Source organism: Salvelinus fontinalis, chromosome 4, assembly GCF_029448725.1.
Source record: "Salvelinus fontinalis isolate EN_2023a chromosome 4, ASM2944872v1, whole genome shotgun sequence".
Taxonomy (NCBI): Eukaryota; Metazoa; Chordata; class Actinopteri; order Salmoniformes; family Salmonidae; genus Salvelinus; species Salvelinus fontinalis.
The window spans coordinates 44,328,398-44,341,805 of NC_074668.1; the positions used below are offsets into that span (position 1 = coordinate 44,328,398).

Below are 13,408 nucleotides of genomic sequence, written 5' to 3' on the forward strand. Positions count from 1 at the left end.
GGGAAGTTCAGAGACTTAATGCCAGGCAATAATATGGAGGTATACTTCATTACTAAGACTGTCTCAGGGCAGTAGCTCTCAATGGTAGCATCAAATCCTTTCTGGGAGTATGAAAACGTTGATGCACCCTTATAGATTGGGTTTAAGTCAATAGTTCTGACCGGATTACTCACCAAGGATATAGAAAAACAGCATAACATTTGTGTATCTTAAAAATGAACGTCTGTTTTATTCAAAATGGACAGACAAAAAGATTAGAACTTGAATCAAGCATTGTAACAACGACTCTTGTCTCTCCTACTATAGTCTTTAAACTCTGGTAAAAACGATTAGTGTTTCAGTTGGACTTGTTTTTTGTCTGTTTCCTGGTGTTTTCTATGAGCCACCGCGTTGACACTGGGTTGTGCGGAGGATAGCTGTGTTTGTTGATGGGCCATTTAGTACTGAAATCATCATCACTGCCCGCATCATTAAAAAACTTCCGTTTAAATGAGTCTCGGAAAGACTGCCCACACAGCCCAGTCTGACCCCACGCCTTATGTATTTTGTATCATTTTATATGCTGAGGACTTATCGTCTTTAAAGAACATGGGAGGGGAAATGGTGTTACTTCAGAGTCTGAGCATCTGTACACACACACACACACACACACACACACACACACACACACACACACACACACACACACACACACACACACACACACACACACACACACACACACACACACAGCAGAGAAGTCAGCACACAGCTAAACAGAGACACCCAGAGGCCAAGGCTGGCACAGCACGTGCATCAAACCGAGGACGAGAGCAGCAGGGATGGGCAGGCGGAGGAAGGAAATACAATCGAGAACTACAGAGAATGAATGTACGAGAGAAATACAGTGCCCTTAGAAATATTCAGACCCCTTGACTTAATCCACATTTTGTTGCGTTAAAGCCTGAATTCAAAATGAATTAAATGTTTTTTCTCTCATGTATAACAACACCCCATAATGACAAAGTGAAAACATGTTGTTTTTAGAAACTTGAGCAAATTTACTGAAAACTAAACAGAAATATCTCATTTACATAAGTATTCACACCCCGAAGTCAATACATGTTAGATTCACATTTAGCAGCGATTAACGCCGTGCGTCTTTCTGGGTAAGTCTCTAAGAGCTTTGCACACATGGAGTGTACAATATTTGCACGTTCTTTCAAAAAATTATTCAAGGGCCGTCAAGTTAGTCGTTGATCATAACTAGACAGTCGTTCCAATGTCGCGCCATAGATTTAAAAGCTGATTTAAGTCAACACTGTAACTAGGCCACTCAGGAACATTCAATGTCATCTTGGTAAACAACTCCAGTGTATAGAGAGAGATACAGAAAGAGAGAGAGAGACACTCACATGGGAGTGTTTGACCTTTAGGCCATGCTCTCCCGAACCACAACAGGGTCGGTACACCCTGGTACACCGCAAGCCTGTATCTTTGTAGTGACTGGGTGTATTGATACATCATCCAAAGTGTAATTAATAACTTCACCACGCGCAAAGGGATATTCAATGTCCGCTTTTTCTTTTTATCCATCTTTCAATAGGTGGCCTTCTTTGCGAAGCATTGGAAAACCTCCCTGGTCTTTGTGGTTGAATCTGTGTTTGAAATCCACTGCTCGACTGAGGTACCTTACAGATGATTGTATGTGTGGGGTACAGAGATGTAGTCATAAGGCTTGCCATAACAAAGGGGTTGAATACTTATTGACTCGAGACATTTCAGATTTCCATTTTTAATTAATTTGTAAATATTTCATTTTGATATTATGAAGTATTGTGTGTAGGCCAGTGACACAAAATCTCTATTTCATCCATTTTAAATTCAGGCTGTAACACACAAATGTGGAAAAGGTCAAGGGATGTGAATACTTTCTGAAGGCACTAAGTGTTTAGACTCACAAAGACAGACAGGAAGAAAGAAAGAAAGAAAAAAAAGAGGGAAAGTAAAGAAAAAGGGAAAGTGGCGAGAGAGAAAAAGAGGGGGAGAGAGAACGAGATGTAGCGACGGGTCGTCCTTACGTCTTGAAACAATCGTCTGTCCTGGGCCAGGCGCTTGGAGGCCAGGGTCTTGGTGACGTGGTAGAAGGTGAGTAGAGCCCTGTGCTGCTGCAGCCCGTCCTGACCCTTCACTGACTCGAGCAGGATGGGTATCAGCTCTGGCCACTGGCGGGGACAGTCCAAACGGGCCACCTTGGCTATCAGCACTGCTATCTGGGTGGCTATCTGTTCATACAGGAAACATATACAATAAGTTAAACATTATTAGAATAATACATCAGGAATGTTTTCAGATATCAGGATAGTCAAAACACATGCATTGAAGAAATGTTTTTGTGCAACTTCAAATGGGGACTTGCTCTCTGCTTATTGTTTTAGCACAGACATGTGGGGGCGGGGCACAAGAGGAGCAGGTGTCCGACATGGACGGAGATAGAGAGAAAGTAGCCAAACCGACTCGCAAAAGATAGAGTTGTTGCTGCTACAGGTTATCTATAATCTCATCTGGTAGTGCCTGTCTTGACTGCATCAAATCGATGTAAAGAAGCTAGCTAGCTACACTAGCCAACTAAATTAGTTAGACAGCTAGCTAGTCAGCAAGGCTAACTGAGGCAATTTTGCTGCGCTCCACGCGTCCCTGTCTATAACAACTAACCAACAGATGCATATCTATATTCCCAGTCATGTGAAAGACATAGATTAGGGCCTACTGAATTTATTTACATTGACTGCTTTCCTTAAATGAACTGCAACTCCGCAAAATCTTTGAAATTGTGAAATGTTGAAAATGTTGCGTTTATATTTTTGTTTAGCGTATAAAAATCACGATCTGCCTGATTAACACTAGTTCCTAACTTTTAAAATAACTGGGCTCTCCCATGATTATTGTAGATATGGAACACCGGCAGCAGACACACTGGCTAGTGGATACTAAGACACACCATGTTCGATCAACTCCACTCAGTTAGCAGCAACTCAGTGCTAGTATGTTTGAATGGCCATTACGGTAGCAGGTTTGCCAGCATGCTGATGAAGTTGTACTGCAGCCAAAGTTATGGGACTGTTGTCAGAAATACTGACAAATAATCACAAAATTCCTTAGCTAGATGACTGGTGCACTCAAATGTGTGGATAAGCCACTGGGAGTAAACGGATACCGGACTGCACTTTGGTCAAAGAGTGATGACAGACACAGAAGCCCAGTCAAGGATTTTAATGATGCAACAGAGTATACATGTAGTCTGTGTACAGAGGGAAACGGGATAAAATAAATAGAAAATTACTACAATGTAAATCCAATAAACAATATATAAAATGTCAGAAATCTCTATACACAATTTACAATAAGAGAAAAATAACAGCATAATTCCTCTCAGGAGAAGTAACATTACAAAATAGTAGAACTGGTGAAGAAAGTTCCTCCTCTACATACAAACATCTTGTATTTACAGATAACAGCAGCAACAGGAACATTATAAAAGTGAAATAAGTATTTGTTCTGACTTACATTTGGTAAAAAACGCACAAATATCCCTGCAAATGAAAACTGTCTGATCTCCACGAAAGCCAACCGAACTGAGAAATAAGTTCAATTTCTATACTAACAATTGGTTGCCATGGTGAATAATCCAATAATAAATTGGTAGAACACATGAAAGGAAACAAAAAGAATTCACCGGAATCTCTAAATGAAAAAAACATGTAGATCAATAAAATGTTCTGGTACATCAAATTACATTTAGATGATTCTAAATTCAAATCTAATGGGCTTTTATCCATCCACACCAGAATTAGTGTAACCAATTCAAACTTATTAAAAGCCTCCATCTTCCTTTCTACGAAGGGAGGTCTGCGTCCTCATGGTGGGCATCAGCAAGGCGAATGTGGCAGAGAAGAGGCTGCAGGTTGTGCCAGAAGGAAGCACCTGTCATTCATAGACGATTGAGGTCATCTGAACGGGAGATGGTGGAAGTGAACAGGCACCGTTGTTCCTTGCTGGAAGTGGACAGGAAGTTAGAAGGTCCTTGGAGTGCCCAAGGAAGTCTTGTGTCGACTGCAACAGGTTCACCTTAAGGGCCCATGCACACCGGTTCCATCTGCGTTAAGAAGTGGGGGTGATCTGAACCAATCAGGACCAGGGGACTGGCCTTGGTGAAGGTCGTCTGACAAATCCAAAATGTAACTCTTTGGCCTGAATGCAAAGCATCACGTCTGTTGAAAGCAGGCACCGCTCATTACCTGGCCAACACCATTCCTACGGTGAAGCATGGTAGTGCAACATCATGCTGTGGGGATGATTTTCAGCAGCAGGTAGTGGGAGACTAGTCAGGATCAAGGGAAAGATGAACAGAGCAAAGTACGGAGAGATCCTTGATGAAAACCTGTTACATAGTGCTCAGGACCTCAGACTGGGGTGAAGGATCACCTTCCAACAGGACAATGACCCTAAGCATACAGCCAAGACAATGCAAGCATGGCTTCGGGACAAGTCTCTGAATGCCATAGTGGCCCAGCCAGAGCCCGGACTTGAACCTGATCAATCATCTCTGGAGAGACCTGAAAATAGCTGTGCATCGACACGCGCCATCCAACCTGACAGAGCTTGAGAGGATCTGCAGAGACGAATGGGAGAAACTCCCCAAATTCAGGTGCGCTAAGCTTGTAGCGCTATACCCAAGAAAACTCGAGGCTGTAAATTGCTGCCAAAAGTGCTTCAACAAAGTACTGAGTAAAGGGTCTGAATACTTATGTAAATGTGATATTTGTTTTATAAATTTGCAAACATTTCTAAAAACCCGTTTTTGCTTTGTCATTGTGGGAATTTGACATTTGAGAAACATGGATAAACGTTGAATTCTGACGCCAGACAAAGCTGGTAGGTTCTACATGCAATGTCTTAAACGCTTTGAATGAATCATCACCTTGGAGAGCGCTGTCCATTTCGTTGCGTTTGGCTTTCAAAGAACATCCACAATTACCATGGTTTTCCACTCAGTTTCAAACAGTTGTTAAACTTTTTCTTCAAATTGATCATCACAGTGAGGTCAAAAAAATGTAGCCTAGCTGAGTTTTAAAAGCATGCTACTGTTTTGATATGTGTTTGATGTGATTTTCAATTGCATTTGCATCTTTGTCAGAGCGGTTGGAGGGGACAATAGAGCACTGAGTACTAGGCCATTTGTGACCCAATTGGCATTCACAAATTGGGTCCTACCAACGCATGTTCAAAGGTAACGTGAAATTTGACTGTGGTCGTGACTCATGACTGACGGTGTGGTGGTGACCGTATTAGGTTAATTTGCTAAAATTTGCGGAATAAAATCTGGGGCGTGTGTATTTTTGTTAGTCACCATGCATCTTATTTATCACACAGCATACAGAAACTATTTTGAGCTGAATATTATTTGCCAGACAGTGCTAGAGCTGCTTCTGCAGATCCTCAGCATGTTGTTGCTCGAGTGAAACATGCTTTAATAAGCCCAGTCACTGCACAACAATTCTAAATGCAATTGCGGTATCTAAACTGTTTTGATGGCCAAGCTAAACAAAGAAAATTGGTAATTGAAGTGCGCATCTCATTCATCATTTAAATTCATAGGCAAGGTAGGCAGGCTAACAGAGCGTCACCCACTACTTTGCAATGTGAGCTGGACAAAGCATGCATTTTGAAAACACACTTAATTGTTTGAAAGCTGAACGTTTTACTTCATATTATGAGGCATTTCTTACCTTGCTTCAAAGTAACCTAGGCTAAATCCAACCAGAGAAACATTGACAATTATTATAAAGACTTCCTCATTTGCCATCCATTGAAACCAGCATTTGTCTCCTGTTCTATTGGTTTTCATGTCAACTTTCTTTAGTTGTCCAGCAGCTGAAGGCAAATCCTAGTCATATTAGCAAGCCATCCTAGTTGTTGCATCTTTAGATTTGTTTAGTTTCTAAGTGAGATGTTCATATCGGTTACATATGGAACCGCTCTCATCAGGTGCACTGTTAAGAATGCTCCCTCAATGCCTTCAAAACAAAGGAGCTGATTGTGTACTACAGGAAACGGACGGCCGAGCACTACAGCCCTGTCATTCACATTGACGGGGGTGTAGTGGAGCAGGTCGACAGCGTCAAGTTCCTTGGTGTCGAGGGGGTTGGAGGGGCGAAATGTGAGACTGACGTGTTTTCCGTTTGCTCCCACAGTATTCTTAAAGTTTGTGAATTTTGCAGCAAACCGTAGTTATTTTCAAATCTTCGTTTGATGATCCCTTTCCGTAAAAACCAAGACTACTTTGCTTTCGAATGTCAGCATGTCGACGAAACATAAGGCCAAAAACATGACTGAGAAAACCCGGCCTACAAGGCCCACTTATCAACATCCTCTCCGGAGTCTGAGGGCCCGGAGACTCACACTTCACCCGGGGGTACGGCTTGGCCTGGCGGCGCTGAAATTAACAATCGAGGCCGTCAAACTGCAAAGCTCTGAGATAGCTCAAATGAAAACGGAGGTGGTTGCTACAATTGAGGCCCGAATACAGGAGGTTTCTGATACTTTAAAAGCAGATCTAACCATCCTGTGGAACGAGACGGTGCCAGCAATCACATCACTCAAAACGACAACAGAGTTGCACACTACAACAATTGCAGCCCTGGAAACCTCCGCTACCAATGTCTCCAAACGACTACTACAGAACCATCCAGGTGTGAAGTATGGACTGTGATTCCCGGCCCGTCTACGGCTTTCTCATGATGGTAAACACTACACATTTGATTATCCGGATGAGGCTATGGCTCACATTCAACGCCACATCAAGAAGCCTTGAATTTGCCCAAAGATCAGCAACTGTTGCTTGCGAAATGTGGATAGTAAGTAAGTAGCCCACCTGAGGTACAACTATGTTTAGTTATAACGTACTATTCTTGTACAGTTGGGGAGTTGGCGAACCCACTCAAGCTTATCTGATGTGATCTAATGTTTTGATCATATTATGTGCTTGCCTTACAAGCATTCAGTCATATTCATTTCATTGTATTAAGGTTTTACTTAACTCCTTTGTTTCCAGGCTGTCTCATTCACCTATTTGGTTTGTTTACATAGTGCCTTCAGTGACTCAAAATATTTTTGGTTATTGGTTTACTGCATCCGTTTATACCGACCCAATAAACAGAAAATGTTCCGAGGCTACACGATTTTGGGGGTCTTCAATTCAATTTTAAAGGTTTTGAATGTAATTTATGCCCAGCAAACTTTCAACGTTGCACACACATATTTTTTTGGTCTTGGCTGTAAGTTGTCTTATTGTCTAACCAGACAATTATTTATTTTTTAATCGTCTTACTACGATGTGCCTACTTCAAATTAGGTTTTTGGTTGAGAGCCTTGATACATTTTCTCTCTCAATGCCTGTTATAAGACTGGGAATATAATTGTATTATCTACAAGTGGTGTGCTTTTGTAATTTCGATTGCGCACTTTGTTTTTTTTCTCTTTTTGCTGCTTGATCCACTAACACAAAACACGACTTTAAGAACACATTCTTATTTTCAATGATGGCCAAGGAACGTTGGGTTAACTGCCTCGTTCAGGGGCAGAACTACAGATTTTTACCTTGTCAGCTCAGGGATTCAATCTTGCAACCGTACGGTTAACTAGTCCAACTCTAAACACCTGCCTCATAAGGAACCTGCCTCATGAGGAACCTGCCTGTTACGCGAATGCAGTAAGAAGCCAAGGTAAGCTGCTAGCTAGCATTAAACTTATCTTATAAAAAACAATCAATCAATCATAATCACTAGTTATAACTACACATGGTTGATGATATTACTAGTTTATCTAGCGTGTCCTGCGTTGCATATAATCGATGCGGTGCACATTCGCGATAAAGGACTGTCGTTGCTCCAACGTGTATCTAACCATAAACATCGATGCCTTTCTTAAAATCAATACACAGAAGTATATATTTTTAAACTTGCATATTTAGCTAAAAGAAATCCAGGTTAGCAGGCAATATTAACCAGGTGAAATTGTGTCACTTCTCTTGCGTTCATTGAACGGAGAGTCAGGGTATATGCAACAGTTTGTGCCGCCTGGCTCATTGCAAACTAATTTGCCAGAATTTTACATAATTATGACATAACATTGAAGGTTGTGCAATGTAACAGGAATATTTAGACTTATGGATGCCACCCCTTAGATAAAATATGGAACGGTTCCGTATTTCACTGAAAGAATTAATGTCTTGTTTTCGAGATGATAGTTTCCGGATTCGACCATATTAATGACCTAAGGCTCGTATTTCTGTGTGTTATTATGTTATAATTAAGTCTATGATTTGATTGAGCAGTCTGAGCGATGGTAGGCACCAGCAGGCTCGTAAGCATTCATTCAAACAGCACTTTCGTGCGTTTTGCCAGCAGCTCTTCACAATGCTTCAAGTATATGACTTCAAACTCATCAACTCCAAAGATTAGGCTCGTGTAACCGATGTGAAATGGCTAGCTAGTTAGCCGGGTGCGCGCTAATAGTGTTTCAAACGTCACTCGCTCTGAGACTTGGAGTAGTTGTTCCCCTTGCTCTGCATGGGTAACGCTGCTTCGAGGGTGGCTGTTGTTGATGTGTTCCTGGTTCGAGCCCAGGTAGGAGCGAGGAGAGGGGCGGAAGCTATACTGTTACACTGGCAATACTAAAGTGCCTATAAGAACATCCAATAGTCAAAGGTATATGAAATACAAATCGTATAGAGAGAAATTGTCCTAGAAATCCTATAATAACTACAAACTAAAACTTATTACCTGGGAATATTGAAGACTCATGATAAAAGGAACCACCAGCTTTCATATGTTCTCATGTTCTGAGCAAGGTACTTAAACGTTAGCTTTCTTACATGGCACATATTGCACTTTTACTTTCTTCTCCAACACTGTTTTATAATAAGTGTTCATTCAGTATTGCTGTAATTGTCATTATTACAACAACAAAAATACACATATTAAAAATCGGCCGATTAATCGGTATCGGTGTTGAAAAATCATATCATCGGCCGACCTCTAGTTTGTAGTTTTTCAAGTGATTGCCTATCCAAAATCCAGTGTAAATGGTGTCAGATTGCACTTTCTAAGGCTTCCATTAGATGTCAACAGTCTTTAGAAAGTTGTTTGAGGATTCTATTGTGAAAGGGGAGCAAATAAGACCAGTCACAGTAAGTGCCTCAGCTGAAAGCTATGAGTTGTTTATCGCGTGCGGCCGTAAGCACGAGCTCCGTCCCCTTTCTAATGACAAAGGAATTGTCCGGTTGAAACATTATTGAAGATTGATGATAAAAACATCCTAAAGATAGATTATATACATCGTTTGACATGTTTCTACGAACTGTAATGGAACTTTTTTGACTTTTCGTCTGGACTTCGTGCTCTTGCCTTGTGCATTTGGATTAGTGAACTAAACGCGTGAACAAAAAGGAGGTATTTGCACATAAATATGGACTTTATCGAACAAAACAAACATTCATTGTGGAACTGGGATTCCTGGGAGTGCATTCCGATGAAGACCATCAAAGGTAAGTGAATATTTATAACACTATTTCTGACTTTTGTTGACTCCACAACCCTGAATTGTAAAGTTCTAATGTTGTCATTGTCTTAAAAAAGAAAATTGAGACAAGTTATTCTGGGGTTTTTGGGTATTCATTGCTTTTCCACTCTATTCTCTAATGACAGGGTTGTATAACGGGAGTGCTCAGGGTGGCAGAAATAATATGATCAGGTACATTTCGTGGAACATCAAAGGGGCTAACAACCCTGTGAAGCATAAGAGGGTGCTGACACACTTAAAGGGTTTGAACGCAAATGTTGCATTTCTACAAGAGACTCACTTGAGGACTGGTGGGCACTTTAGGATGCGTAGGGACTGGGTTGGACAAGCGTTCCACTCTAACTTTCATAGTAAATCAAGAGGTGCTGCCATTTTGGTTGATAAATCTACTCGTTTTGTAGCTTCTGAGCTTATTGCTGATCCTAAGGGACGATACGTCATAGTAACCGGTAAACTGTTTTCTACCCCTCTTTTTTTGGCTCATCTGTATGCTCCCAATTGGGATGACACAAGTTTAATTTCTTCCTTATCTGCTATACCCAATTTTGATTCCCATTTGTTGATTTTAGGGGGGGATTTCAACTGTACAATGTCCCCAGTTCTTCACAAGTCCTCACAAAGAACTACAGGCCTATAAAATGTGCCCTACATATTCAATCTTTTCTTCAGAAATATGCTGTGTGTGAGGCCTGGCGTTTCCTACACCCTACAGATAGACAGTATTCCTTTTTTTCTCATGTTCATCAAACATACTCCCACACTGATTACTTATTTTTGGACAAAAAACTTCTGCCTAGCCTTCGGAGGTGTACTTATGAGAGTAGTGTTACTTCTGACCATTCACCATTAGTGCTTGAACTAGAGTTTCCCCAGCAACCTCCCGTGTTATCAATGGCGTCTTAGCCCCATTTTACTCTCAGCTAAGGAGTTTGTCAATTTCATTTCTGCTGAAATCACCTTATTCCTAGAAATTAATTAAACGCCAGGTACAGTTGAAGTCGGAAATTTACATACACTTATGTTAGAGTCATTAAAACTTGTTTTTCAGCCTCTCCATGAATTTCTTGTTGCCAAAACTTTAGTTGGTTAAGTTGTCTACTTTGTGCATGACAAGTCATTTTTCCAGCAATTGTTGACAGACCAATTATTTCACTTTATCACAATTCCAGTGGGTCAGAAGTTTACATACACGTAGTTGACTGTGCCTTTAAACAGCTTGGAAATGTTCCGAAAATTATGCCATGGCTTTATAAGCTTCTGATAGGCTAATTGACATCATTTGAGTCAATTGGAGGTGTACCTGTGGATATACACTGCTCAAAAAAATAAAGGGAACACTTAAACAACACAATGTACAGTTTGATTTCATAGAAGTGTGATTGACTTGGAGTTACATTATGTTGTTTAAGTGTTCCCTTTATTTTTTTGAGCAGTGTATTTCAAGGCCTACCTTCAAACTCACTGCCTCTTTGCTTGACATCATGGGAAAATTAAACTAAATCAGCCAAGACCTCAGATCCACTGGATCAACGGATCCACTGGTCCGGGGCAAAACTTGGAAAAATAATCTCTGATTTTGATGCTACTTGTGTCCGATGTAAAACGGTACCAGCCACACAGTATCATATGTTTTGGGGCTGTCACAAACTGTCAGGTTTCTGGGAATGAATATGATTAATGTGACTTGCGGATGCCTTGTTCATCTTGCCCTGTAAAACACTAAAATGTGATCTCGTTTTGTCCTGTTTTTTATTTTGTTTATGCTTACAAAAAAAAACTTTTTTAATAAAGCATTGTAAACTTTATTTTTGACTGTCTGAGTGGTTGCATTTCTCCACCCTTATCCCTTGTCTGTTTACAAGAACAATGGTGAGGTGTCCACTCTGTCCCTGTCCTACAGATGCCCTTTAACCTTTGTAGCTTTCTGCCCGGGGTGTTTAACTTGTCTAAAGTACGGTATCTTCATAGCTAATCTTTTTTATTTGTACTATTTCTAGTTGAGTATATTATTTATATTGTTTTGTGTTGTCTGGTGTGTAAAACTGAATAAACAGAGTAAAAAAAATAAGTTCCTTGGTGTTCACATCATTAAGGATCTATCATGGTCCACACATCCCCAACAAAGTTGTGTAGAGTGCACGACAAAAGAGGCCTCCCCCTAAGGGGATACAGCTGCACCTTAGAGAGCATCTGGCTGCATCACCGCTTGGTATGGCAACTGTTTGGAATCTGACCGCAAGGCGATACAGAGAGTAGTGTGTACAGCTCAGTACATCACTGGGGCCAAGCTTCCAGCCATCCAGGAACTCTATACCAGGCGGTGTCAGAGGAAGGCCCTAAAAATGTGGAAAGACACCAGCCACCCAAGTCATTCACTGTTCTCTCGGCTACCGCACTGCAAGCGGTACCGATACACCAAGTCTGGAACCAACAGGACCCTAAACAGCTTCTACCCCCAAGCCATAAGACTGCTAAATAGTCAACCAAATAGCTACCCGGACTATCTGCAGTTACCCTTTTTTACCTCGTACCCCTGCACATCGACTCGGTACTGGTACCCTGTGCACAGTATTCAGACTCCTTGACTTTTCCACATTTTTGTTACGTAACGTTATTCTAAAATGTACAAAAATATTTGTTTACAATATCCATCTACATACAATAGCCCATAATAACAAAGTAAAAACTAAAATAAATATCACATTTACATAAGTATTCAGACCCTTTACTCAGTACTTTGTTGAAGCACCTTTGGCAGCGATTACAGCCGAGTCTTCTTGGGTATGACGCTACAATCTTGGCACACCTGTATTTGGGGAGTTTCTCTCATTCCTCTCTGCAGATCCTCTAAAGCTCTGTCAGGTTAGATGGGGAGCGTCGCTACACAGCTATTTTCAGGTCTCTCCAGAAATGTTTGATCGGGTTCAAGTCCGGGATCTGGCTGGGCCTCTCAACGACATTCAGAGACTTGTCCCAAAGCCACTCCTGCGTTGTCTTGGCTTTGTGATTAGGGTGATTGTCCTGTTGGAAGGTGAACTTCACCCCAGTCGGAAGTCCTGAGCGCTCTGGAGCAGGTTTTCATCAAGGATTTCTCTGTACTTTGCTCGATCCTGACTAGTCTCCCAGTCCCTGCCGCTGAAAAACATCCCCCACAGCATGAGGCTGCCACCACCATGCTTCACTGAAGGGATGGTGCCAGGTTTGCGCCAGACGTGACACTTGCCATTCAGGACAAAGAGTTCAATCTTGGTTTTATTGTTTCTCATGGTCTGAGAGTCCTTTAGGTGCCTTTTGGCAAACTCCAAGCGGGCAGCCATGTGCCTTTTACTGAGGAGTGGCTTCATTCTGTCTACTCCACCATAAAGGCCTGATTTGGTGGAGTGCTGCAGAGATGGGAGAATCTTCCAGAAGGACAACCATCTCCACAGAGGAACTCTGGAGCTCTGTTAGAGTGAGGATCAGGTTCTTGGTCACCTCCACGACCAAGGCCCTCCCCCCCCCCCCCCCCGATTGCTCAGTTTGGCTGTGTGGCCAGCTCTAGGAGGAGTCTTGGTGGTTCCAAACTTCTTCCATTTAAGAATGGAGGCCACTGTGTTCTTGGGGACCTTCAATGCTACAGAATTTTTTTGCCACCCTTCCCCAGATCTGTGCATCAACACAATCCTGTCTCTGAGCTCGATGGACAATTACTTTAACCTCATGACTGTTTTGCTCAAACATCCCCTGTAAACTTTGACCTTATATAGACAGGTGTGTGCATTTCCAAATTGTGTCCAATCAATTGAAT

At 41.6% G+C, this 13,408-nt stretch overlaps 1 protein-coding gene across 1 annotated transcript in view; it reads right to left on the reverse strand.

Moving 5' to 3' along the window:
* The window catches only part of ipo11 (importin 11), a 229,252-nt gene that overhangs the window by 191,524 nt on the left and 24,320 nt on the right, over positions 1 to 13,408 (reverse strand). The window contains exon 5 of the mRNA XM_055920298.1: positions 2,061 to 2,264. Within this exon, the coding sequence (XP_055776273.1) occupies positions 2,061 to 2,264 (204 nt within the window). The remainder of the gene's footprint in view (positions 1 to 2,060; positions 2,265 to 13,408) is intronic.